Source organism: Nomascus leucogenys, chromosome 8, assembly GCF_006542625.1.
Source record: "Nomascus leucogenys isolate Asia chromosome 8, Asia_NLE_v1, whole genome shotgun sequence".
NCBI lineage: Eukaryota > Metazoa > Chordata > Mammalia > Primates > Hylobatidae > Nomascus > Nomascus leucogenys.
In genome coordinates, this window is record NC_044388.1 from 68,958,951 (window position 1) to 68,985,699 (window position 26,749).

General features: G+C 38.4%; 1 protein-coding gene across 2 annotated transcripts in view; it reads left to right on the plus strand.

The window, feature by feature from the left end:
- Positions 1-26,749, plus strand: part of CDKAL1 (CDK5 regulatory subunit associated protein 1 like 1) — a 700,650-nt gene that overhangs the window by 2,305 nt on the left and 671,596 nt on the right. For both annotated transcript variants that reach the window (XM_030817372.1, XM_030817373.1), the window contains 2 exons: positions 9,280-9,457; positions 11,537-11,649. In XM_030817372.1, coding sequence (XP_030673232.1) covers positions 9,285-9,457; positions 11,537-11,649 — 286 coding nt within the window. In that variant the 5' untranslated portion in view covers positions 9,280-9,284. The remainder of the gene's footprint in view (positions 1-9,279; positions 9,458-11,536; positions 11,650-26,749) is intronic.

The window sequence follows — 26,749 nt, forward strand, 5'->3', positions numbered from 1 at the left end:
CCCATGCTTTGGGAGGCCAAGATGGGAGGAGTTTGAGACCAGCCTGGACAACAAAGCAAGACCTTGTTTTTACAAAAAAATTGAAAAAGAAAGAAAAAATGTTCACTTCTAACAAGTTCCCCATGATGCTACTCCAGCCGATGTGGAAACTACACTTTGAAAACCACTGGGCATTGCTTTGCAACTGTGGTTGTACACATGAGAATGACTGGAAAGTTTTAAAAAGATATTGATGCCCAGGCTCCATTCTCAGAGATTCATTCAGCTATATTGGGGCTTAGTTGGGAATTTTCTTTTTTTTTTTGTTTTGAGACAGAGTCTCACTCTGTTGCCCTGGCTGGAGTGCAGTGGTGTGATCTTGGCTCACTGCAAGCTTAGTTGGGAAGTTTCAAAAGCTCTTCAGGTGAATAGAATGAGTGCTCAAGATTGAGAACCATTACTGTAGAATAGTGGTTCTTAATTAGGGATCTAGAGTGGAATTACCTGGACAGTTTCTATGTTCACATATTTGAGTTCTATTCTTGGAGATTCTAATTCAGAATGGAACCTGGAGATTTGCTATGATGAAAAGCTTCCCGCTGGGCACAGTGGCTCACACCTGTAATCCCAGCACTTTGGGAGGTGGAGGCGGGTGGATAACCTGAGGTCGGGAGTTCAAGACCAGCCTAATATGGTGAAACCCCGTCTCTACTAAAAATACAAAATTAGCTGGGCGTGGTGGCAGGTGCCTGTAATCCCAGCTACTTGGGAGGCTGAGGCAGGAGAATTGCTTGAACCCAGGAGGCACAGGTTGCAGTGAGCCGAGATCGTGCCATAGCACTCCAGCCTGGGCAACAAGAGCGAAACTCTGTCTCATAATTAAAAAACAAACAAAAAAAGCCTCTCTAATAACTCACCTATGTAAGTAACCACTGCTCTAGGATATTCTTCCTATCATTTTCAGTATTTTCCTTTTCACTGACTCTATTTTTATTCCCTTTATCAAATTTGATTTCCTCTACCTTTGAGAAAAATTTTTAATGATCCTTTTGCTCCATTTAGCTATTACAGTGCTTTCCTTTTATTCTCAAACTTTCATTTCCATATGATTTAATTAAAAATTTCTGAAGGCTAAACAATTCCCTCTATCAGTTTGTTCAAAGTAAAACCTTTAGCTTATTAATAGTGATGAGTGAGATTATTTAGGTACTTAAGATATATAGCCAGGTTTATGCTGCATAATGCTGATATGCGGCGTTATATTTATCTTTTTTGAGTGAATATCTCCAAATGAAATTGCTGGCTCGAAGGATATACATATGTTTGGTATATATTGTCAGGCTGCCCTCCAGAAGGGGTGTACCAGTTTTTCTATGCTTTCAGCTAACAGAGTTTTTGTCAGCTTTTTATCAGTGAGGCAGCTGAAAAATAACATTGTTTTAATACTTGTTGTTAGTGTGGTTGAGCATTCTTTCCTCTTTTTTCTTTTCCTTTTTTGGCTATTTGTATTTCTTAAGTGAACTGCCTGTTTTTCCTTTGCCGATTGTTTTCTGGAATGTGATTACTTATTAGTGTCACATGAGATTCTTGCATTGTTTGTACTTTGCCAGTGAGGCAAAGCCATAGTGGGAAGAGCATGGTATTGAGAGGAGGCCTAGGTTCTAATTTCTAGCTCTAGCAATGTACAAATCCTTTTGCTTCAGTGGACTCCAGTTGTGTGAGATAAGAAGCTTAGCAACTTCTACTTCTCTAACTCTCATGGTGTGGGATATCTGTTGCAGTGGATTCCTTTCATTCGTCTTTTTCCTTTCTATTTCTCTTCAGCGGATCCATACACAGTTGTATATGGGATGGCAAAATTGTGTAATTTAAAATTATGGCTTTTAATTAATGTTATTTAATTATTCATGATCTTTCAGTAGTTCTTCAGCATTCCAAAGGCACTACCTGGTCCTAGCCTCTCTCATTTAATTATTTCATAGAATAGTGGTGATTAAATCCTAGGGGTTGGGCATTTACTTCAGCTTCCCACCCAGTGTAGAATTTCCTGCTATGTCATAGAAAGACTAGCTAAATTCAACTTAAGCATTGCATTCATTCATTTAGTCAGTAACTATTGTGTGCCTGCTATGTGTTACGCATTGTTAGAGGTGTTGTAGAGACAGTACTGAAAAAGAGGTGATGCCTTTGTGCTTAAGAAGCTTACACTGTAATGAGGAAGATACAGTCACACATGTGGTGTCAGGTAGGTAAGCACAATAAAGAAACATGAAACAAAAGCACGGTCAGAAGCAGTGAAAGTGTAGGCATGCTTGGGCAGCGTGGTTATTTTAGATAAGGTAGTAGGAAAGGCCTCTCTGAGGAGGTGTTGTTTGAGTGAAGAAGTGGGTGGGAAGACATACTTATCTGGGGGCTGATATTCTGGCAGAGGAATAGCAATTATGAAGGCTCTTGAGTCAGAAACTAATTTGGCATACTCAGAATATCTATATCCATATATTGCCCGACTGCGTAGTCTACAGTAAAAGTATTTATTGAGAACCTGCAATGTGCTAGACATAGTTCTAGGCACCTGGGATAAAACAGTGAATACCTCACACAAAAACCTTTACCCTCACGAAGTATGTATTCTAGTAAGATAAACAGTTAAAAAATCATTAAAACGTTGGAAGCAGATGATTAAGTGCTGCAGTTTTAAAAAAGGCAGGAAAGGGGTATAGGAAGAGGGTATGTGATGAGGTGGGGGTGTTGATTGGAAAGTCCTCTCTTGTTACACTTGAGCAAAGTCCTTAAGGGCTTCAGTGAGTGAGCCATTCAGGTGTCTTGAGTAAGAGCATTCCAGGCAAGAATAAGACTGTGAAATGAATGCATATCTAGTGGGTATGAAATAACAAAGCCTGCATGACGAGGGGAGCGTGGTAGGAAGTGGGGCCAGAGATGCAGCAGGAGGCTGATTAAATATGTCATTGCAGATCTTTGTAGTGATTTTGGATTTTTACTCTGATATGGAATACCACTGGAAGGGTTTGATTGAGAAGCTTGAGATGAACTTAGGTTTTAAAGGGATCCCTGACTTCTGTGCTGAAAATGTTCTTGTAGAATTAAGGATAGAAGCAAGGATGCTAGGGATTGCAGTAATCCAGACAAGAGATGATGTTGGTTTGGACCAAGAGTGTAACAGTGGGTATGGTCACAAATAGATTCTGAATATATTTTGAAGCCAACAGGATATTGTTGATTGGTTGGATTTAGGGTGACAGAAAGAGGGGAGTGCAGGATTTTTGGCCTGAGCAGTAGAAGATTGGGATTGCCTTTTTTTTTTTTTTTTTCTGTTGCCCAGGTTGGAGTACAGTGGTGAGATCTTGGCTCCCTGCAACCTCCGCCTCCTGGGCTCAAGCAATTCTCCTGCCTCAGCCTCCCAAGTAGCTGGGATTACAGGCGCCCGCCACTATGCCTGGCTAATTTTTTGTATTTTTAGTAGAGACGGAGTTTCACCATGTTGGACAGGCTGGTCTCGAACTCCTGACCTTGTGATTCACCCACCTCGGCCTCCCAAAGTGCTGGGATTACAAACATGAGCCACTGCGCCCAGCTGGGATTGCCATTAAATGAAATGGGAGAAGTTGTAAGAGGATCTGGTAAGGTAGGGAGAAGATCAGGAATTCTGTTTTGACTTTGACTTTTTTTTTTTTCAGATGGAGCTTCGCTCTTTGTTGCCCAGGCTGGAGTGCAGTGGTGCGATCTCAGCTCACTGCAACCTCCGCCTCCTGGGTTCAAGTGGTTCTCCTGTCTCAGTCTCCCGAGTAGGTGGGATTGCAGGTGCCCACCACCATGCCTGGCTAATTTTTGTATTTTTAGTAGAGACGAGGTGTCACCATGTTGGCCAGGCTGGCCACGAACTCCTCAGGTGATCCATCCACCTCGGCCTCCCAAAGTGTTGGGATTACAGGCATGAGCCACTGTGCCTAGCCCTGTTTTAACTTTTTAAGTTTGAAGTAATTATTAGACATTCAAGCAGTGGTGTGGAATAGGCAGTTGAACGTCTGAGTCTGAAGCTCGGGGGAAGAATGGGTCTGGTTATATAAGCGTATATGTAGTTGATATTTCAAGGCCATGGGACTGGATGAGGTCACCTAGGGAGTGCCAGAAACTAAAGAAGAGTTCCTGTAACAGAGCCATGGGGACATTCTAATGGTGAGAAGTTGGAGAGATGAGCAGAGGAGACTGGAGCTAGGAGAGTGTGGCATCCTGGAAACTAGGGTAGTTTCTTATTGCAGTTCTTCAGTCTTTAATAATGCACATTGTAAATCAGTAAGGAAGCAGAATTTTCTACATTTATATGACCACAGAACCATTTTTTTTTTCCCCAGATAGGTAGTAAATAATTAGAACCAATTTGGGAAAGACTAACCTGGTTCATTTCACCCTACCTGGATGGCTGAGTTGGCCAGGTTCTTTTTTGCAAGAACAGAATACCCAACTCAAACTGATTTAAGCCACAGGCTCGCATGACTGGGCACAGCAGGGCTGCTTTTGGCTTCAGGCATTTGTTGGAGTCAGATGCTCAAATAATGTCAGTATGGTTCTTTATCTTTCTAGCTTTTATTAGGCTTCATTCCTTAAGTAGGTTCCTCCCTGTGGCAGACAAGATGGCTCTGGTAGCCCCAAGTTGACATCCTCCCAACTTAGCCACTTCAGTGACAAGAGAAGCTATCTTCTGTTAACACTAGCACAGAATCCTCACAGTGATTCTTATTGGCTAGGCTTCTCATGAGTGACCCTGAACTGGTCATTGTGGCCAGGAGGATGAGTTACCCTGGCAAGCTTGGGTCATGTGCCCCATTCCAGTGTCTAGGGAAAGAGAAGTCTGTGATTGACAGTGTTTTTTTTTTTTTTTTTTTTTTTTTTTTTTGAGACAGACTTTTGCTCTTGTTGCCCAGGCTGGAGTGCAATGGCGTGATCTCGGCTAACCACAACCTCTGCCTCCCGGGTTCAAGCAATTCTCCTTTCTCAGCCTCCTGAGTAGCTGGGATTACAGGCATGCGCCACCACGCCCGGCTAATTTTGTATTTTTAGTAGAGACAGGTTTTCTCTATGTTGTTCAGGCTGGTCGTGAACTTCCAATCTCAGGTGATCCGCCTGCCTTGGCCTCCCAAAGTGTTGGGATTACAGGCGTGAGCCACTGTGCCTGGCGATTGACAGTCTTACCATGACCACGTGATATGTATGTTAACTGTAATCCAGCCAGTCCTTGATGGATTGATGTTTGGTTTATTTCTAATCTTTTGTTCTTCCTGACAATATAAAGCTAGCTGAGATTTGAACACAGATTCTTCAGATACCCAGTGCATAATTTGTCATAGTTGCAATGAATACATTACAGAGGAAAGGAGCCTGGCTGGCCGCCACTCTGTTAATTGAATGATGTGAATGGAAGGATGGGAATCCAGCAAATGAGGAGAAGGAAAATTCATCAGAAAGCTTTGAGGACAACTGAAAGAATGTAAGATCCTTAACACTGCAACTCAGATGAGGAACAGTGGTCATTCAGTATACACATACTAAGTAGGTAGTAGAGTACCACACAGTGTGTGGGCTTGGACTCATCCGTCATGGCATCCTTGTTTAGCTTCTTTGGGCAAGTTAATTTCTCTGTGTTTCAGTTTGCTCATCTTTAAAGCGAGGATAGTAATACTATCTACCTAGTAAGAGTTGTTGTGAATGGTTGATGAGATGACCCTATAAAGGACTTGCCTTGTGTCTGGATATAGTATTCGTAGTAGTACTATCAGTAAGTATATAAGAGTGTATTCCCCCCTCCCCATTTTTTTCTTAATTATTTTATTCTAACATAATTAGAGCTTTACCTGCAGTTGTAAAACTTATGCAGAGATCCTTGTACACTTTACCCAGGTCTCCCATTGGTAACATCTTGCAAAACTACAATACAATACAGTATCACAACCAGGATATTGACACTGATACAGTCAGGATACAAAACATTTCCATCATCACAAGGATTCCTCATGTTGCTCTTTTATAGTCATACCCATTCTCCTCTCACCCTATTCTTTCTTTAATCCCTGGCAACTACTATTCTGTTCTCCATTTCCATAATTTTCTCATTTCAAGCATGTTATATAAAAGTGATCATACAGAATGTAACCTTTTGGGATTGACTTTCTTCATTCAGCATAATTCTCTGGAGAGTCATCCAGGTTGATGCATATATCATTAGTATATTTCTTTTTATTGCTCAATAGTGTTCCATGGTATGGATGTGCCACACTTTGTTTAACCATTCACCTTTTGAATGGCATCCAGGTAGTTTCCAGATTTGGGCTATTACAAAGACAGCTGCTGTAAACATTCATGTACAGGTTTTTGTCTGAATACAAGTGTTTATTTCTCTTGGATAATTGCCCAGGAGTACAATTGCTGGGTTGCATCGTAGTCACATGATTTGTTTAAGAAAATACCAAACTGTTTACTGGAGTGGCTATACCATTTTTCATTCCCTCCAGGACTGTATGAATGATGCAGCTTCTTTGCATCCTTGCCAGTGTTTGGTGGTTTCACTGTTGTCTGTTTTATCCATTCTGAAAGGTGTATACTGATATCTCATTGTGGTTTTAGTTTCCGTTTCTGTGGTGGTTAATATTGAATCTCTTTTCATGTGCTTATTTGCCCTCTGTATATTCTCTTGAAATGTCTTTTGTCTATTTTCTTTTTACGGTTGTGTTTTGACACTAGTCCTTTGTCAGATATGTGGTTTGCAGATATTTTCTTCCACTCTGTAGTTTGACTTTTCAGCCTCTTAAAAGGGTTTTTCTTAAAGCAAAAGTTTTAAATTTTAATGACATTCAATTTATTAATTTTTCTTTTTATGGATTGTGCTTTTGGTGTCACATCTGGTAACTTTTTACCTATCCCTAAGTCCAGAAGATTTTCTCCTGTGATTTTGTTCTAAAAGTTTTATAATATTATGTTTTACATTTTTTTTTTTTTTTTTTTTTGAGACAGAGTCTTGCTCTGTCACCCAGGCTGGAGTGCAGTGGTGTGGTCTCGGCTTACTGCAACCTCTGCCTTGTGGGTTCAAGCAATTCTCCTGCCACAGCCTCCCAGGTAGATGGGATTATGGGCGTGCACCAACACACTCAGCTAAATTTTTGTATTTTTAGTAGAGATGCGGTTTCACCATGTTGGCCAGGCTGTTGTTGAACTCCTGATCTCAAGTGATCCACCCGTCTCGGCCTCCCAGAGTGCTGGGATTATAGGTGTGAGCCACTGTGCCCAGCCTATGTTTTACATTTAAGTCTATGATCCATTTTGAATTAATTTTTGTATAAGGTGCAAGACTTAGGTCAAGGTTCATTTTTTGCCTATGACTGTCCACTTGCTCCAGCACGAATTGTTTAAAAAGCAATCTTTCCTCCATTTAATTGCTTTTGTGAAATATTTGTGTAGGTCTGTTTCTGGGTTTTCTGTTATGTTCCATTGATCTATATTTCTATCCCTCTACCAATACCACAGTCTCAATTATAGCTATCTAATAAGTCTTAAAATTGGGTAGACCAGTTCTTCTTACTTTACTCTTCTCAAAATTGTTTTAAATATATTAGTTTCTGTACATTTCCATATAAAATTTAGGACAGTCTTATCTATACCTACAAAAAAATCTTGCTGGGATTTTGATAGGGATTATTTTAAACTTGTGTATCAATTTGGTCTCCACTGACACTGCAGAACTTCATTACTGGTCAGTTGGTTGGTTTGAATGTCCAGGATCCCTCCAGGGCCTTCTCTGATTCTACACTAGTGGAGTGTGTTGGGGTGCTTGATTGTAGGTAGAAGTCAAAGCTCTCCCCACTTGGGCTTTGTAGCATGCTTGGGGGTGGGATTACAGTTTTGTGTGTGTGTGTGTGTGTGTGTGTGTGTGTTTGTGTTTGGCTACAGTAGAATGATTATTATCTAAAACTTTTCTGTCTTCCTAGGCTGCCGTTTGTGTAGTTCTTTAATGAGAAAGCAGGTTTTTAATGGGCGGTTTTATTGTTGGCATCTCTTGCCATTTCTGATTGCTGGGATCTTTAGTTCCATGTCTGAGCTGTAGGAGGCAGAAGAAGACCCAAGGAACTCATCATCATATTCCTTGGGTCCTGAGGTTCATAGCCAGTCTGCCTTATGCTTGTTTTATATATAATGTCCAGAGTTTTATTTGTATTTAGCTGGCGGGGCAGGGAAAAATGTGCTTATCTTCTTGCAAGCTGTGTCCACATTTTCTTCTTTTAATTATAAAAATTTTGAATATTTAGAAAAGTCATATAGGATAATGAACATGAACCTACCTATTTTCTAGTTTTAAGAGTTGTAAATGCTTTTCAGTATGTCTTAATCTATTTTTTCTTTTTTTGAGATGGAGTTTCGCTCTGTTGCCCAGGCTGGAGTGCAATGGTACACTCTCGACTCACTGCAACCTCTGCCTGCCAGGTTCCAGCGATTCTCCTTCCTCAGCCTCCCGAGTAGCTGAAACTGTCGGTGTACACCACCACGCCTGGCTAGTTTTGTACTTTTAAAAGAGATGGGGTTTCACCATGTTGGCCAGGCTGGTCTCAAACTCATGACCTCAAGTGATGCCCCCACCTCAGCCTCCCAAAGTGCTGGGATTACAGGCATAAGCCACCCAAAGTGCTAGGATTACAGGCATAAGCCACCGTGGCCAGCCAGTCTATTTTTTTCTGAGGTCCTTTTAAAGTAAATTATAGACATAATGACATTTCACTTTTAAATATTCAATATGCATCTCTAAAAAATAAAATTTTTGAATATAAGGACAATATATCGAATGATTTATAACATCTTCATATTATCTAATATCCAGCTCATATTCTGATTTCCCTAGTTATTCCCAAAATTTCTTATAGCTTGACAGACAAAGAAGGAAACAATCAAGAACATGAATTGCATTTAGTTGTTAGGCTTTTACGCTTCCCGTAATCTGAAACAGTTCCTCTCCTACTTTTTCCTAGTTGACATTGATTTGTTGAAGAAATAGTTCCTGTTGAACCTTGGAATGTCCTATTGTCATTAGGGTTTTGTCTGATTATTTCCTTGTGTTTCTTTTTTCAATATACCCAAGATAGTACTTCATCCTTGTGTTTCTTTATCTCTTATATTTTCTATAAATTTGAAGTTAGATCCAAAGGCTTGATTAGGTTCAAATTTGGTGAGAATATTTCATAAATGATGATATGCTAAGCAGATTTTCATAAGTTTATTTTATTTATAACTTTTATGTGGTAGAGAATATGCCTTCTGCATCTTGTGATACACTACTGGATGACATCGAAGATATCGTGTCTCAGGAAGATTCAAAACCACAAGATAGGCATTTTGTAAGAAAGGATGTTGTCCCGAAGGTACGAAGGCGAAATACCCAAAAATATTTGCAAGAGGAAGAAAACAGTCCACCAAGTGACAGGTAAGCTTTTGTCCTTGAAATTATATTCATTTTCTTTTTTTTTTTTTGTGAGACAGAGTCTTGCTCTGTCGCCCAGGCTGGAGTACAGTGGTGTGATCTCAGTTCACTGCAACCTCTTCCTCCTGGGTTCAAGCGATTCTCCTGCCTCTGCCTCCCTAGTAGCTGGGATTACAGGCACACACCACCATGCCTGGGTATTTTTTGTATTTTTAGTAGAGACGGGGTTTCACCATGTTGGCCAGGCTGGTCTTGAACTCCTGACCTCAGGTGATGTGCCCACCTTGGCCTCCCAAAGTGCTGGGATTACTGGCTTGAGCCACTGAGCACGGCCAAAATTATATTCATTTTCATTCCAGGGAGAAGCTGACACTACTGGTCTGTGTGATATATATAATGTCTCTTCATTAGAATCTTTGAACTTTTGATAGGAAATACAAGTTGAGTATCACTTATCTGAAATGCTTGAGACCAGAAGTGTTTCAGACATCACATTTTTTTTTTGGATTTCGGAATATTTGCATTACATACTTTCCAGTTGAGTATTCCTAATCCAAACATCTGAAATGCTCCAGTGAGCACCCTTTGAGTATCATTTCGGCACTCAAAAAGTTTCAGATTTTTGAGCACTGTGGATTTTGAATTTTTGAATTAAAGAAACTCAACCTGTATGTAGATTTTTTTTATTTCAATGATTTTAAATTTGGCAAGGTAATTGGTTAAAAAGAAATGAGATGTCAAATTGGATGTTCCTAGAAGATAGCCTCGGGCAATAGGAATCTCTTGGATATTACTGTAGTTGATATGTAAGTCTGTGTTACTTCCAAATAAAATTTTTACTGGAGTTTGTGATTCTTATGAGACAGTAGTATTTTGGACATTTGGATTTTCTTAGCTGATTTTCAGATACCTATGGATCAGGTAAAGGCAGTAGGCACAAATAAATTATTGCCCTATTTACACTATTATAGTAGATCTCTAGTCTGTGAAATTTTGATACAACCTAACCAGAAAGGATAATGTAATTATATGGTTTTAATAAGCCTATATTTGTTTATCTAGTCAGCTGCTGAACTTTATAATCTACTTATTTTGTTGGGAAAGTAAGCTTTTAAATTCTTTGAATTTAAAATTTGCTTATATTTTAATGACTGAAGTTTATAAAATTTGTCCTAAATGTGTCCTTAAGGTAATTTCTATTTACTTATAAATTATTAGAGCAATCCAAGTTGAAAGCCCTTTTTTCTCCCTAAAAATACTACCTTATTTTTAGAACTCTGATTTTATAGAGTGCTTTTAATAATGCTTTAGGATGACAGTTTTTAACTTTGATTAAGTTATTTATATCTGTAAGTTTTAAGGAAGCTAAAGATAGCAACTAGTATATAGGAGTCTGTAAACAGACATACTTTTCTTTATTTGCCATTGCTGCTAGAACCACTTTCTTTCCTATTGTTATTTTTGTGTACCTTTCTAGGAGTTGAACTTAGCGTTAGTAAGTTAGTAGTATGAATTTAAAATACAATTCAGAGAAAAAGGAGATTTTTTTATGTAGAGTCTTAACTTCTTAGAATTCTGTGGTTGTTTTATCTTGATTTTAGCCTTTTGATATAACAACGGATTTTGAGTTAAGTTGGTGCATTTAATGAATAGCTTTTGAATAGATTGTAGTGAGTTTGTTTTTTGTGTAATGTATCTTAAAATCATCTAGTGGTTTTTATTTTAAAAATTACTCAATGAGGCTGGGTGTAGTGGTGGCTCACGCCTATAATTCCAGCACTTTGGGAGACAAGGTGGGAGGATCACTTGAGCCCAGGAGTTCAAGATCAGCCTGGGCAGCATAGTGGGACACTGTCTCTACAAAAAATAAAAAAAATTAACAGGTGTGTTGGTGCATGACTGTAGTCCCAGCTACTTGGGAGGCTGAGATGCGAGGATCCCTTAGGCCTGGGAGGTTGAGGTTGCAGTGAGCTGTGGTCACACAGCTGCACTGCAGCCTGGGCAACAGAGCGAGACCCCGAATCAAAAAAAAAAAAATCACTCAATGAAACTTACTTATTTTTTTTGTTGATTCCTTAACAGCACTATTCCAGGCATACAGAAAATTTGGATACGAACATGGGGTTGTTCTCATAATAATTCAGATGGAGAATATATGGCTGGACAGCTAGCTGCTTATGGCTATAAAATTACAGGTAACGAGACCTATAATATATTTTATTGATTACATTTCTCAGAATTAAGTTTTTTAGAGATAAATATTTTAGCTTAGCAGTTAAAGGGTATTTTAGCATGACAGTGATTTTAAGGTGAAACACTGGTAGGTATTACACATTTCGTAGATAACCATGGATGTCATATTTAAAAAAACTTTTTATTTTGAAATAAGTTTAGACTTTCAGAAAAGTAGTAAAATTAGAGAGTTCACATATGCCCATCACCAAGCTTCCCTTGATATTAACATCTTACGTAGTTGTAATATCATTAATAAACCAGGAAATTAACATTAGTGCATTTCTGTTATCTAAACTGTAGATCGTATTTGAATTTTACCAGTTTTCCCATTAACTTCCTTTTTCTGTCCCAAGATCTAATCTTGGGTCCCACCTTATATTTAGTTTCACATCCCCTTAGTTTCCTCCAATCTGTGACAGTTTCTTAATTTTTTCTTGTCTTCTGTGACCTTGACACTTCTGAAAAAAACATTTCCTTGATATTTCTGATGAAAATGATTATTATGTAGAATGTCCTTCAACTTGAATTTGTCTTTTTCTCATGATTAGAATGAGATTCTGGGTTTTTGGCAAGGAGAGCATAGAAGCAATACTATATTTTTCTCAGTGCATCATATTGGGGTCATGATGTCAGTGTGTCTTATACTGGTACACTAACCCATGTCTGCTAGGTTTCTTTCCAATACAGTAACTGTTTTTCTCATTACAACTAATAAATACCCTATTTCTCCTCAACCTTTGGCCTGTTAATTTTAGTATCTACTGGTGGATCTTGTCTGCAACAGTTATTACTGTGGTGTTTACTTAATGGTGATTTTCTGCTATCTTGCTTTCTTTACATTTATATTTATTTATTTATTTATTTATTTATTTACTTTGAGATGGGGTCTCTTTGTCCCCCAATCTGGAGTGCAGTGGCACGATCTCAGCTCACTGCATCCTCTGCCTCCTGGGTTCAAGCGATTCTTCTGCCTCAGCCTCCCAAGTAGCTGGGATTACAGGCATATGCCACCATGCCTGGCTAACTTTTGTATTTTTAGTAGAGATGGGGTTTCACCATGTTGGCCAGGCTGGTCTCAAACTCCTGAGCTCAAGTGATCCACTCGCCTTGACCTCCCAAAGTGCTGGGATTACAGGCGTGAGCCACTGCACCCGGCCTGAGAGGTTGTGTCTTATCTTAAATCACATATGCAGTGAAGTCTCTGTCACTTCCAAACACTGCTCCTGACCATTGTTCTGTACCTCACAGTTGCCTTTGCATGTGTAATTGGCAAGTCCTAGCTACAAGACAGCATGTAAAGATTGAGGAGGATTGGAAACCTAGTCGTTGTATCACCCTTTTTCCTTCAATAACTAAAATATCTTTTTTTTTTTTTTTTTTTTGAGACGGAGTCTTGCCCTGTTGCCCAGGCTGGGGTGCAGTGGTGCAATCTCGGCTCACTGCAAGCTCTGCCTCCTGGGTTCACGCCATTCTCCTGCCTCAGCCTCCTGAGTAGCTGGGACTACAGGCACCCGCCACCATGCCTGGCTAATTTTTTTGTATTTTTTTAGTAGAGATGGGGTTTCACCCTGTTAGCCAGGATGGTCTCGATCTCCTGACCTCGTGATCCACCCGCCTCAGCCTCCCAAAGTGCTGGGATTACAGGTGTGAGCCACCGCGCCTGGCCTAAAATACCTTATGTTATTAATTTTGTATTTTTTATAAGGTATTCTTTAGATGGCAAAATGAGTCTTAATATTTCTGTCCTTTAAGTTAAAAATGCTCAAAATATGCTTTCAGAATTACTTCTCTATATTCATTAGTAATTTTTAGTATAATTTAGCCTGAGTTTGCCTTACCATATTCTGATGGTATAGTTTGAGTATTAAGAAAATAGAATTTATTTATTGATTTATATTTATTTATTTTTGAGACAGGTCTCACTATGTTTGCCCAGGCTGGCCGCAAGCTCCTGGGCTCAAGTGGTCCTTCTACTTCAGCCTCCCAAGTAGCTGGGACTACGGTCGTGTGCCTGGCTAACAAAATACCCTAAGAAAAAAAAAAAAAGGCTGGGTGTGGTGGCTCATGCCTGCTGTAATCCCAGCACTTTGGAGGCCGAGGTGAGAGGGTGGGAGGGTCACTTGAGCCCAGGAGTTTGAGACCAGCGTTGGCAACACAGTGAGACACTGGCCCTACAAAAATATTTAAAAAGTAGCCAGGCGTGTTGGTCTTCGCCTGTTGTCCCAGTTACTTGAGAGGATGAGGTGGCAGGATGGCTTGAGCCTGAGAGGTAGAGGCTGCAGTGAGCTGTGATTGTGCACTGCACTTCAGCCTGGGCAACAGAGTGAGATCCTATCTCAAAAAAAAAAAAAAAGTCCATTAAGATAATTTCCTAAAACATAAGGAAAATCAGATATTGACTTTTTCTATGTCATATTAAATATCTAATACATTTTAATTAAATTTTAATCGATTAGCAGTTTGTGTTTGGTCTTGTAACAGTACTCGTCTGTATAAAATAGCAGTTCTGGTATGTTTATACAAGAATATTAGGTTTTGTTATACACACCTAATTTTGTTTCTTATTTGGGAATAGTTAAAAAGAGAAAATAAGGAAGTAATTACTTGAATGGGAAATTTTTTTTTTTTTGCTAATGTAGCATAGTCTGTTACTTATTGTATATATATTTGTATTAATTTTATAAACTATTGATTGTTCCTACTTTAGAAATTCATAGTTGTTAATTCCAGCCTGGCTTGCATGCAGCAGACTGTGGGAATACTTTCTTCACTAGTCTGGGTGCTATAGGCCCAGGAAATACAAACAGAATTAGCTTTGATCAGACATTTAAGAAGGAAATCTCTACAGATTTTATATTTAAAGATTTGATATGAATGACTTCTGGATTACCTATGCCAGTAGTCACTTTCATTACTATGGAATAATGAGAATTTGTAAGGTTTATTATGGCTTACTAATTGATAATGTTTTTGTTAATCAAATGGAAACCTAAAATATTAAATGTAATATAAAATAGGTATAAAATATACCTTATGTATAATGTATACGGAGATTATTGAAAACAGTATGCAGATAAATTATATCAAAATTAGTTCTCAGTAGAACTTAGATAGATATTTTTACCATTTGGGGAAGAAAGATTATGTGGGTATGTATTTGAAATTGCTGCTTTTAAATATGCAAATTCAGGGTATAATTATTCTGTATTAAAATTTCATAAGGCCAGGTGTGGTGGCTCACGCCCATAATCCCAGCATTTAGGAGGCCGAGGCAGGCAGATCACCTGAGATCAGGAGTTTGAGACCAGCCTGGCCAACATGGCAAAACCCCTTCTCTACTAAAAATACAAAAATTAGCCAGGTGTGGTGGCACACGCCTATAACTGCAGCTACTCGGGAGGCTGAGGCAGGAGAATTGCTTGAACCCGGGAGGCGGAGGTTGCTGTGAGCTGAGATTGCCCCACTGCATTCCAGCCTGGGTGAGAGAGCGAGACTCTGTCTCAAAAAACAAACAAAAACAACAACTTCATAAAGCGAACTGTCAGAGCAGTTTGCTGTTGTTCATTGCCTCTTTTCAAACCCTTTCTTATTTTGAAGAAAAAGGTGGCTCATAACTTTTTTGTGACATAGTCTCACTCCGCCATCCAGGCTGGAGTGCAGTAGCACCATCTTGGCTTACTGCAACCTCTGCTTTCTAGGTTCAAATGGTAGTCCGGCCTCAGTCTCCCGAGTAGCTGGGATTACAGGCGTGCAGTACCGTGCCTGACTGATTCTTGTATTTTTTTTTTTTTAGTAGTGGTGGGGTTTTGCCATGTTGGCCAGACTGGTCTCTAACTCCTGGCCTCAAGTGGTCTGCCCACCTTGGCTTCCCAAAGTGCTGGGATTACAGGCATGAGCCACCGTGCTCGGCCAGCTTTTTAATGATTCTCCTGCCTCAGCCTCCCGAGTAGCTGGGATTACAGGTGTGCGGTACCATGCCTGACTAATTTTTGTATTTTTAGTAGCGATGGGGTTTTGCCATGTTGGCCAGACTGGTCTAACTCCTGGCCTCAAGTGGACTGCCTGCCTTGGCCTCCCAAAGTGCTGGGATTGCAGGCATGAGCCACCGTGTTTGGCTAGCTTTTAAATAAACTATTACAAAATCGTGCCTGCTTGTCTTTCATTCAAAGAATAAAACCTACTGAGGAGAAATGATGTTAGCCCCTAAAACTCAGAACAATTGCTTGTATCGTGGATACATGGATATATGATGTAATTAGATTAGTATCTTGGGAAGCAATTAAACTTTCCCTGTGAACACCATGGCTTTTTAAAGAAATGTGTTCTCCAAGTAGGCAATTTTTATAGATTAAACTTTTTTTCCAGTAATCCTTTGATTATTGTTTTTGGAGTATTTCTTTGGGAGATGTTGGTAAATTATTTTCAGTGTCCTCATTGGTGGCAAATCTTCATATCTTGAGAATACATTTAGTATTAGAAAATGGCCACAGGTCATTTGAGGCCAAATCTGGTGAATAACATTTGTGCTATGATGTTGAACAATGCTGTTCTAGTTGAACATAAATTTTGTTTGTCTTAAGTGATTCTGAAATCAGTTCTAAAAGAGTTCTGAAAGAGTAGCTGTGATTCTTATACTTTTTTGGTCTCTTCGGAACCTCACAATTCTTACACAATTTTGTTAAGGAATTTGTAACCACTCCCTAGCCCAATGGTGGAATAAAGGTTTAGGCTTTCAAGGTGACTGCTTTGGGAACAGCCCTCATTTAGATACAGCTGTGTTAGATACAGCTGTGTTATGTTTAGTTTGCAGCCATGCCTGGTGTGAATGAATATTGTATGTGTTTTTTGGTTAGTTGGAAAAAAAAGTCCATCCAAAGACCATTGACTGAGGCTGTGGTTCATAAACACTGAAGAGTAATGGTGTTATGTGTGTGAAATATTTGTGGACATGCTTACCTGTGTCAGAATAGAGTGTTTAGCCTGGATGCCCACATTTTCAGAGCAGTTGTTTAAAAATTGCTGAGCTGTTAACATTCTTGATAGTTTCTTTGTATATGTGTTTATAGTTTATTCATTTGACAAACATTCTCTGAACATGATATATGTTGCAGAGTAGAGTGCTAAAGAGGTGTAAAGATATGAAATTGAACTAGCCATGGATTCCAGCCGACAAGCAGTTTATTCTTTTTTGGCAAAGGAAAGGCCTTCATATTCTATGTTAAATCCTAGAAGTTGTTTTAGGAAATACTTAAGCTTATAATGTATTCTTTCACTTTTTGTAATATGGGGGGTAGGACCTGCTTTACTTTTTAATTTTTATTTATTTTTATTATTTTCCGAGATGGAGTCTTGCTCTGTTGCCTAGGCTGGGGTGCAGTGGCACGATCTCGGCTCACTGCATCCTCTGCCTCCTGAGTTCAAGCAATTCTCCTGCCTCAGCCTCCTGAGTAGCTGGGACTACAGGCATGCACCACCACGTTCAGCTAATTTTTGAATTTTTAGTAGAGACGGGGTTTCACCATGTTGGTCAGGCTGGTCTCAAACTCCTTACCTTGTGATCTTCCCATCTTGGCCTCCCAAAGTGCTGGGATTACAGGTGTGAGCCACCGTGCCCAGCCAGAGTTTTTTTTTTTTTTTTTTTGAGACCGAGTCTCACTCTTTCGCCCAGGCCAGAGTGCAGCAGCGCTATCTTGGCTCACTGCAAGCTCCGCCTCCCGGGTTCACACCATTCTCCTGCCTCAGCCTCCTGAGTAGCTGGGACTACAGGCGCCCGCCACCACGCCTGGCTAATTTTTTGTATTTTTAGTAGAGACGGGGTTTCACCGTGTTAGTCAGGATGGTCTCGATCTCCTGACCTCGTGATCTGCCCACCTCGGCCTCCCAAAGTGCTGGGATTACAGGCGTGAGCCACCGCGCCTGGCCCCAGCCAGAGTTTTAAAATATGTAACCCTTATTAGAAGCCGTTCTCCTTTTTTTTTGGAGGGAAGAAGGGGGTATATATCCCACTGCAGTCTATACCACAGGAACATACTCAGTTTGTTAATTTCAGTGCTGAGTTGGGATTTGAAAGTAAGCTGTTTCTTGGCCGGGCGCTATGGCTCACGCCTGTAATCCCTGCACTTTGGGCGGCCTAGGCAGGTGGATCTCCTGAGGTCAGGAGTTCGAGACCAGCCTAGCCAACATGGTGAAGCCCCGTCTTTACTAAAAATACAAAAATTAGCCTGATATGATAGTGCATACCTGTAATCCCAGCTACTAGGGAGGCTGAGGCAGGAGAATAGCTTGAACCTGGAGGGCAGAGGCTGCAGTGAGCTGAGATCGCAGCACTGCACTCCAGCTTGGGTAACAAGACCAAAACTCTGTCTCAAAAAAAAAAAAAAAGTAAGCTGTTTCTTCAGTTATAGATAGCAGTGTCAGCAGAGTGCTACCTGGTCCATTCCTACCTCCTTAATCATAAGTATAAAGTAATTGACCCAGTGGAACCTCATTAGGATATTTTTGGAACTTCTAGTGGAATTCAATGAAAGAATCATCAACTATCTTAGTATAGGGCTGTTAATTTATACTTTCTACACATAACTCTTTAATCTAGCTTTCTTGCTCCTTTACCATCACCATGATTATTTACATTTAAATAGTGTCTTACAGTTTGTAACATATATTTAGCTCTGCTAATTTTATATAGCTTGTACCTGAAGATAAAGGAAAAACAAAATGTTAACTTAGGGCTTACAGAAATTATTTAAAAACATCCTGACGTCGGCCAGGCGTGGTGACTCACGCCTGTAATCCCAGCACTTTGGGAGGCTGAGGCAGGCGAATCACGAGGTCAGGAGATCGAGACCATCCTGGCTGACACGGTGAAACCCCATCTCTACTAAAAGTACAAAAAAATTAGCTGGGCATGGTGGCGGGCGCCTGTAGTCCCACCTACTCGGGAGGCTGAGGCAAGAGAATGGTGTGAACCTGGGAGGCGGAGCTTGCAGTGAGCCAAGATCACGCCACTGTACTCCAGCCTGGGCAACAAAACGAGTCTCCATCTCAAAAAAAAAAAATAAATAAATAAAATAAATTTAAAAGATAAATAAAAATCCTGACATTAAGGTTTCTGACTTAAAATTATAAGTAATAAGTATTTACAGGGAAGTGTTTAGTTATATATTGAATAGAACTTTTAAAAAATGTAACCCAGGGTTTTCTTCCCAAAATTCTTTATTCTCTAGCCAAGGATGATGTCTGTTGTTAATATCTTAAGGTTCTGAAGTCTACCTGGATTTATAGTGCAAGTTAATTGTAGTCTGATCATGTGCAGTATCTGTAATGCAAGTGTGACCATCAGCTTATAGATGTAGTTGAATCTTAGCATTATTCTAAGGCTTGGAAGTTAAACAGAATTATATACAGAGAAGCAAAGCCTTTCATACATTAAAATAGAAACTATTTCTGCTGATCTGTAAAATGTCCTTCTTGTGGATATTTTCAGATAATTTTCCAAGCTTTTACTATATATATGTATACATATGTATATATATGTGAATACATATATATGTTTTATGTATTGCAAAACTGTAGTCTCAAGATCGTTATTTAAAAGTACATCCTTAACATGACTGGGCACGGTGGCTCATGCCTCTAATCCCAGCACTTTGGGAGGCTGAGGCGGGAGGATCGCCTGAGGTCAGGAGTTTGAGACCAGCCTGGCCAACATGGTGAAACCCCATCTCTACTAAAAATACAAAAATTAGCCAGGCGTGGTGGTGCATGCCTGTAATTCCAGCTACTCAGGAGGTTGAGGCATGAGAATTTCTTGAACCTGGGAGTTGGAGGTTCCAGTGAGCTGTGATCACACCATTGCGCTCCAGCTTGGGTGACAGAGTGAGACTCCGTCTTAAAACAAACAAACAAACAAACAAACAAACAAAAAAAACAGTACATCCTTAACTTGCCAGTAATTCACTCTCACTTTTCTTCCTGTGGAAATGTGCTTATGTTAGGTTATTTGCATGAACTGAGATTATTAAGTTCTAATATTTTTCTACACATTTTGGCCACTATTATTTCATGTAGAAAGTTGAGAGAATTTTATTCAAAGCTGCCTTTGTGTGAGGATCTGATAGCATAGAGGTAGTAGAAATAGACATTTTTTAAGGGGTAACTCCCAACAAAATAAAAGCGAAGTACCAGTTGTGGCAGGGATGACAGTGGTTATTGGATCACTGAGCTGTATTCTTTCAATCAATTCTCTCCAAGGGACTCAGCTTTCTAGGAGAAGGAGATGGAAATCTTATACAGGTTTGATAGCTTCCCTACCTTTTATCTGCCCAGACAACAAAAATAAAACAGCTCACAATGTTAGGATTTGGGGTGATAAATTAATTTGGAGACATCTAAATGTAAAATGAGATTTCTGGGCACATGGCAGTGCGGTCTGTATAATAAACAATTGGGGTTGAAACAGTAAGTTCATGAACTAGACAGACTCTTTTTGACCAGACCTTGTGTTATTGGTGAATGAAATTTGGGAATCCTATACTTGGAATTCTGGAATGGCTAGCCTGGGCCAGGAAAAATCCCTTTGTAATCTAAGAAGGAGTTGACTTAAGAAGATTTGTTCATCACACCACATTTCCATGTTGTTGAGGAAAATAGATTGGCAGTGGTGACAAGGTCAAGGATGTGTTGGTCGAAGTTGTGGAAGATAAGCAGCAATTTAAAGGCATTACAATACATTTTTAAGAGTGGAAATTGCATTGAAGAGTGGAAGAAAAGTCAACCTAAGAGAATCAGGGCATGTTGTTTGCCCAGGCTGGTCTTGAACTCCTGAGCTCAACCAATCCACCTGCCTCGGCCTCCCAAAGTGCTGGGATTACAGGCGTGAGCCACTGTGCCTGGCCCTTAATATATTTTAAAAGGATGTTTAATACTCTTCATTACTGTGTTATGCAATAGTTGCATGATGATTTTTCTGATCTCTACATTCTATTTTTTTTCTTTTTAAAATGGAGCACAGGAGTACTTAGTTTCTGATATTTTTCCATCTTGGCCCAAATTTAAATATTTAAATTAAATATTTTTGAACCAAAATTAAATATTTTTGAACCAAGAGACTACTGTGTGGTATTAATTTTGATTTTGTACTAAATTTATGTTATGTACACAAATCAAATAGTGTCAACCTTAAAATTTTTTTAAGCAATATTTTTCTTATGTTTGAGAGTTAACTTGCATGGTTATTAGAATCTTCACCTTCTAAAGGGATTAAAGAAAAATCTCGTTCACTGTTGTGAATTCTAAAATGTTTTGGTTCCAAGTCCTAGTTTTTCTTACCCTGGTATTATGTCCAAAATGAATTCGCAGTAAAAGTTAGTAACTCTCATGGCAATTAAAGTATTTTGATAACGTTTATAAGTCCTTGTTCTCAATTTTGCCGCTAGTAAAGATGTGGGAAAAGTTAATCTTTTTTGTTGTCTTTCTTGTGAACTTAAAGATCATTTTTCATCGTGTTCAACCTTTGACCTGACCTTTTCAGGTCACTAAATGTCTGGTTTGCACTTCTTGTAGCATGTAAGAAATAATACTTCAAAATTCAAGTGTAATTGTATTAATTTTTGTGAATAAACTGCTATGGAGTGCTGAAGTGTGTTAAGATGCCTAGTCTTTTCAGAATTACTGGCATTATGGTATTGAACTTAAAATATTTTATGTTTATAATATTTTAGAATTTTCATGAGACAGATAAACATATACCCAGATTTTCAGAAACTTGACATTTGCTTAATTGCTTAATAATTCACATCAGCCTTAGAGATTTGTGAAATATTTTTGGGATGATTTATTTAGAAATAGCCTGTGTTTAAATATTAATTTTCTTTTTTAAGAAAATGGGCAGATGATAAATTACCATGAAAGCTTCATTTAAAAATCTATTTTTAGTATTGTCTTCTTTAATTTTGGGGAGAAAAAACTTCTTAGATGTTAAAAATTGAACATGTAATGTTGGCTCTTTTTGGCCTTCAATTTAAAATTGTCATGTGTTTGGATTAAAGACATGATGTATTTTTAGCTATTGGGCAAGAGATGGCAATATTGCATTACATGATCACTGCAGTTACGCTATTATATATGAAAAGTGAATTTCATGTTACAAATGTTCCTCTAATACAATTATTAGACGTCACTAAATTAGTTTACACTTTATTTTTTCTGATTGATTTTTTAAAAAACTTTTTAGCAGTATTTATGTAAACATTGGACAAATTGACCCTTTCAGAGGCAGTATGATCTTGTGCAGATACCCGTCTGCAATATGTGTGCTGGAGAACAGATGTGAAAATTATTTAGTCACTGGCTTACTGCTTGACACCTTCATTGCTCTGTTGCCCTGACTGTGCTTGTCCTAGAATCTGGTTGTTGTCCTCTTTGTCCATAGGAGCATATGAAGGTGGGAGTTTTTGAATTTGAGGACAAACATTTGTTACCTTTAATACCACATTGCTTTCATACTCACTAAAAACTAACCTTTGCATAGTATGCAACTTGTATAGCTTATTAATCTTCAAGTCTATTAACACATAATATGGTTAAAGAGGCTTAATAATAAAACAGAATGTAGTAAACTACTGCATTTAAAAATTTCCCACCAATTCCTACTTTACCAGCATATGTTTGATGGTTAAGGGGGAAGTGATTTGAATATCTCAGGATTTACAGAGACTTTGCTTTTACCTCTTGTTTCATTGTAGCTTGGTCATTCTCAAATTTGAGTTTCTAAGGACTTTTAAAATGTTATGTACGCTAATCCATGTATATATTTTTTTATGATTGATTAAGGACTTTTTTGGAAAGAGTTTTGGCTACACATGATTTTTACCTAATCTAATCATTTTAGATCCAAACTCCTTGCATGAAATGTAGCTCTGCTTAGGACTGCTGCCATTAGCTTATTTCTGCTGGCTTAGAGTGACATCTTAGCTAGTTCCTGTGTTAAGATAATTTAACTGGTTTACATTTTCTTTTTTATGACGGGTGAGTTCTTTCTGTCTTACTCATCTTTACCTTTGACATATCAGAGACACTATTGCTTAGTTATTAAGAACAGACTGTCAGCTGGGCGCAGTGGCTCATGCTTGTAATCCCAGCATTTTGGGAGCCCGAGGCGGGGCGGGGTGGGGGGGGGGGGATCACGTGAGGTCAGGAGTTCGAGACCAGCCTGGCCAACATGACGAAACCGTATCTCTACTAAAAATAAAAAAATTAGCTGGGCTTGGTGGTGCGTGCCTGTAATTCCAGCTACTCAGGAGGCTGAGGCATGAGAATCGCTTGAACCTGGGAGGTGGAGATTGCAGTGAGCTGAGATCACACCACTGCACTCCAGCCTGGGTGACAGAGCAAGACTCCATCTCAAAAAAAAAAAAAAAAAAAAAAAAAAAAAAAAAAAAAAAAGAACAGGCTGTAGCTAGCTCTTAATATTAAGCCAGACTGTAAAACCAACTACCACCATGTATTAGCTATATAACTTTGATAATATCTCTGTGTCTTAGCATCCTTATTCAATGAAGATGGCAATGGTAGTCCTTTCTGAAGATTAAATGAGTCAGTATATGTAAAGTGGTCAACTTTGTATTTTAGTATTATAATAATTATTAGATATGATACCTGGCACCACAAAGTAGTAATTCAGATTTTTTTGTGTGTGCATTAGTGAACAAGTAAAAACAAGTATATTTCTTGAATATAATGTATAGAAGTAATTTTATTCTTTTTATCTTTAAGTTAGAAGAAAAAGTATATTCCAAAGGTTAGATAAATGCAGTGTGTATGGGAATCCCTTGAGTTTTTCAGTAAAATTGTATTTAGGTGGCTGTCAAGTCCAGTCTGCATAGTCTTGACATGTCTTGGATAAGATCCTCATAGTATCACTTTTCCTGTCATGGACACTACAAATTATATTGAATCAGAAATCTAATTTAATCCATTCTTATTCAATTGGAAGCAGTAATTGCTTTCAATTTAATGGGATTGGATTCAGTATTAGAAATTTTGATGTTCCTTCAAACTTAATAAAATATGGTTCTGTATATTTCCATTTATTTGTGTGTGTTCCTGTGCCCTCGCAGAGAGAAATGATCTTGGAGTATTACTTGTATTCACTGGAGTTATTTGCAACGGTTGGTAAAGAGGCATATTGTGAGGGTGGGAATGAGAGTGGCATTCTCTTTGTTTTTTTTCTTTTCTACCCATGGAATAATGAAGAGAGAAATAAAAATAAGGGCCATCAAAATGGGATTTCCATCCACTCAGAAATAGAGGAAGGAAATTTAGAGTCTCTAGAGATGATCTGGAATGCTATTTACTCTTGAGGATGAACAGCATCCAGCCTACTAAAGATGAAAAAAGGAGAGCCTGGGGGTGAAAATAAATCCATCAGAAAATTCACTGTTGGTCAGGCCCGGTGGCTCACGCCTGTAATCCCAGGCTGAGGCAGGCGGATCACTTGAGGTCAGGGGTTCCAGACCAGCCTGACCAACATGGTGAAACCTCGTCCCTACTGAAAATACAAAAAAAATTAATTGGCTATGGTGGTGGGCGCCTGTAATCCCAGCTACTCGGGAGGCTGAGGCAGGAGAATTGCTTTGACCTGGAAGGTGGAGGCTGCAGTGAGCCGAGATCATGCCACTGCACTCCAGCCTGGGCAATAGAGTGAGACTCCATCTTAAAAAAAAAAAAATCATTGTTAGCATGTTATTTCAATCTTTCCCAGCAAATCATACTTAGAGACAGCTAAGTTTATCAATTCTCATGTCCTATACGGTGCTTTTTCTTGAATATACGGTAGACAAGAGGTAAGGCCTAATGGGTGAACTGACTACATTTCTAAGTTAGTGTCTAATTGTTTTTGATCACTTAGTTCCATTTCACAGAAGATGTAGTGCTTATGGCTCATCCCATTGACTCTCCGCTTTCACTCCTTCAGCAGTGTTTTCAGTAGCCTTTTTGGTGATCTTATTGACTTGTCTTTTTCTGATGTTCTTTTTAATTGAATTGCTGTATGATTTAAGATGGAATGATTGTGTTTTAACCATGATCTTCAAGTCTGCTGTATAAAGAACTAATGATTGCAGTTTGAGTAAAATTCTTAGTAACAAGTGAATCAAAGATAAGGATAGATCATTGAGAATATTTTTTTCTCTCCATGAGAAAGTTCATTATTAGCTAGCTTACAAAAATGAAGGAATTGTGAGAGTGTTCTGGAATAAATGTTGTGGCTTAATAAAACTATTTAGAAAATCATTGAACAATACAAAAGTGGAAGACATTGAAAATGGTATATGGACACATCTAAGAACGAAATTAAGCCAGAGAAGCTTTAGGGAGAGTATTTGAAGCTTATCATTTTCATTTGTAATGGCTTTTTATATTGTGGTGTAAAATCATGTGCAAGCCATAAACAAGGGCTTTTAAAAATATTTTTGTTAATTTTTTTTTTAGTTTTATAGAGATGGTGTCTCACTGTGTTGCCCAGTCTGGTCTTGAACTCCTGACCTCAACTGATCCTCCCATCTCAAATTCCCTAGTCACTGGGATTGCAGGCATGAGCCACCACACCTAGCCAACGAGGGCTTTTTTTTTTCATTAACATAGAGATATGAAGAACGCTATATTGGATTAAAAGTTTTTTCATTTGTGAAGTGTAAGCAGCTGTGTGAATGTAGTCAATGTGTATTCTTCATTTAATAAACATAAATATTTTTCCTTGCCAAATGTATACAAAAAATACTAAAAGCAATCAAACGATTTTTACAGAATCTTACCTAATATAAAAATTTGTTCATTGCTTATAATACAGAATAATTATATAACTTGGCTCATTGTCTAAGCTTAATGCATTAATGTTGGAATTTAAAAACGAGCAACTTTAAGCCAGTGATGGCTCCATCATTTTTAACTGAGGGATTTTGGGATCAATTACTAAAATGTTCTGAGCCTCAGTGTCTTTAAAATGTAATGATCCTCTATTAATCTCATGAAATTGAAGTGAAAACAAATGTGAGGTAATATGGTTTTGGAAATATTTATAAGTTTAAAAATAGCCTGCTTGGTACTTGTGCCTGTAATGCTAGCTATTCAGGAGGCTGAGACAGGTGAATTACCTGAGGCCAGGAATTTGAGTCTGTTCTGTGCAACATAGCAAGACCCCATCTTCAAAAAAGCTAATATATTTATAAAGCTTAAATGTTATAAAATGATAAACTGATGGTTTTTGAATTCTTTGCTCTACTCACCTTTCATCTGTTAAAGATGTTTTTGTACAATTTAGCTCAGTTCCTAAATATACCAAAAGATGGCACTGTTTACCTATGTTTAATATTTTAATTTGCGTTTTTTGATGAAAAAGTGTGTTGAATGTTTTATCTACAAATGTTTTAAATTGAGGTCATATTTTTTACATTTAATTTTCTGTTTTATAAATGGATCTTTAATTTATGTAAAGTTTACTAGGACCAGGTTTCATTTTTATTTTGAAACGGTTTGGAAATTCAGATATTTAACAATCATTTTGTAGATATAAACTCCTGTGTAATCCATTGTAATTAATGATAAAACCTTGTATTAATGTGACAGCTAATGTTTCATGGAAAACCTAGTTGCTTTTGTATAACAAAAACCATTAAATTTTCTAAGCCTCTAAAAACAGTCCAGTGATTAAAACATAACAGCCATAAATAAATTATTTATGTGTCTCTTAGGTCACACTGCCCAGGTTTATTCATTTTGGAAAGTTATTTTATCTTAAAAGTACCTTTGAAAATGTAGCAAAACCTTTCATTGCTTGAATTTCCTACTCGCAGTTGTGTGATGAGAGGAGAATCTAAGCCCAGGTCCTGTGAAGAGCTTCTCTAGGTGAGAAATGCAAAAATTAGATAATATGAATTTGACTTGAAGTGAGGATTATTTATATAGCAGGATGTGGTGAATACACTTCTCATACAGTTAGATGGAAACCTCCTGATTGTTCATTTATACAGCCTATTACATCCAATGTAGTTTATGACCTAGAAA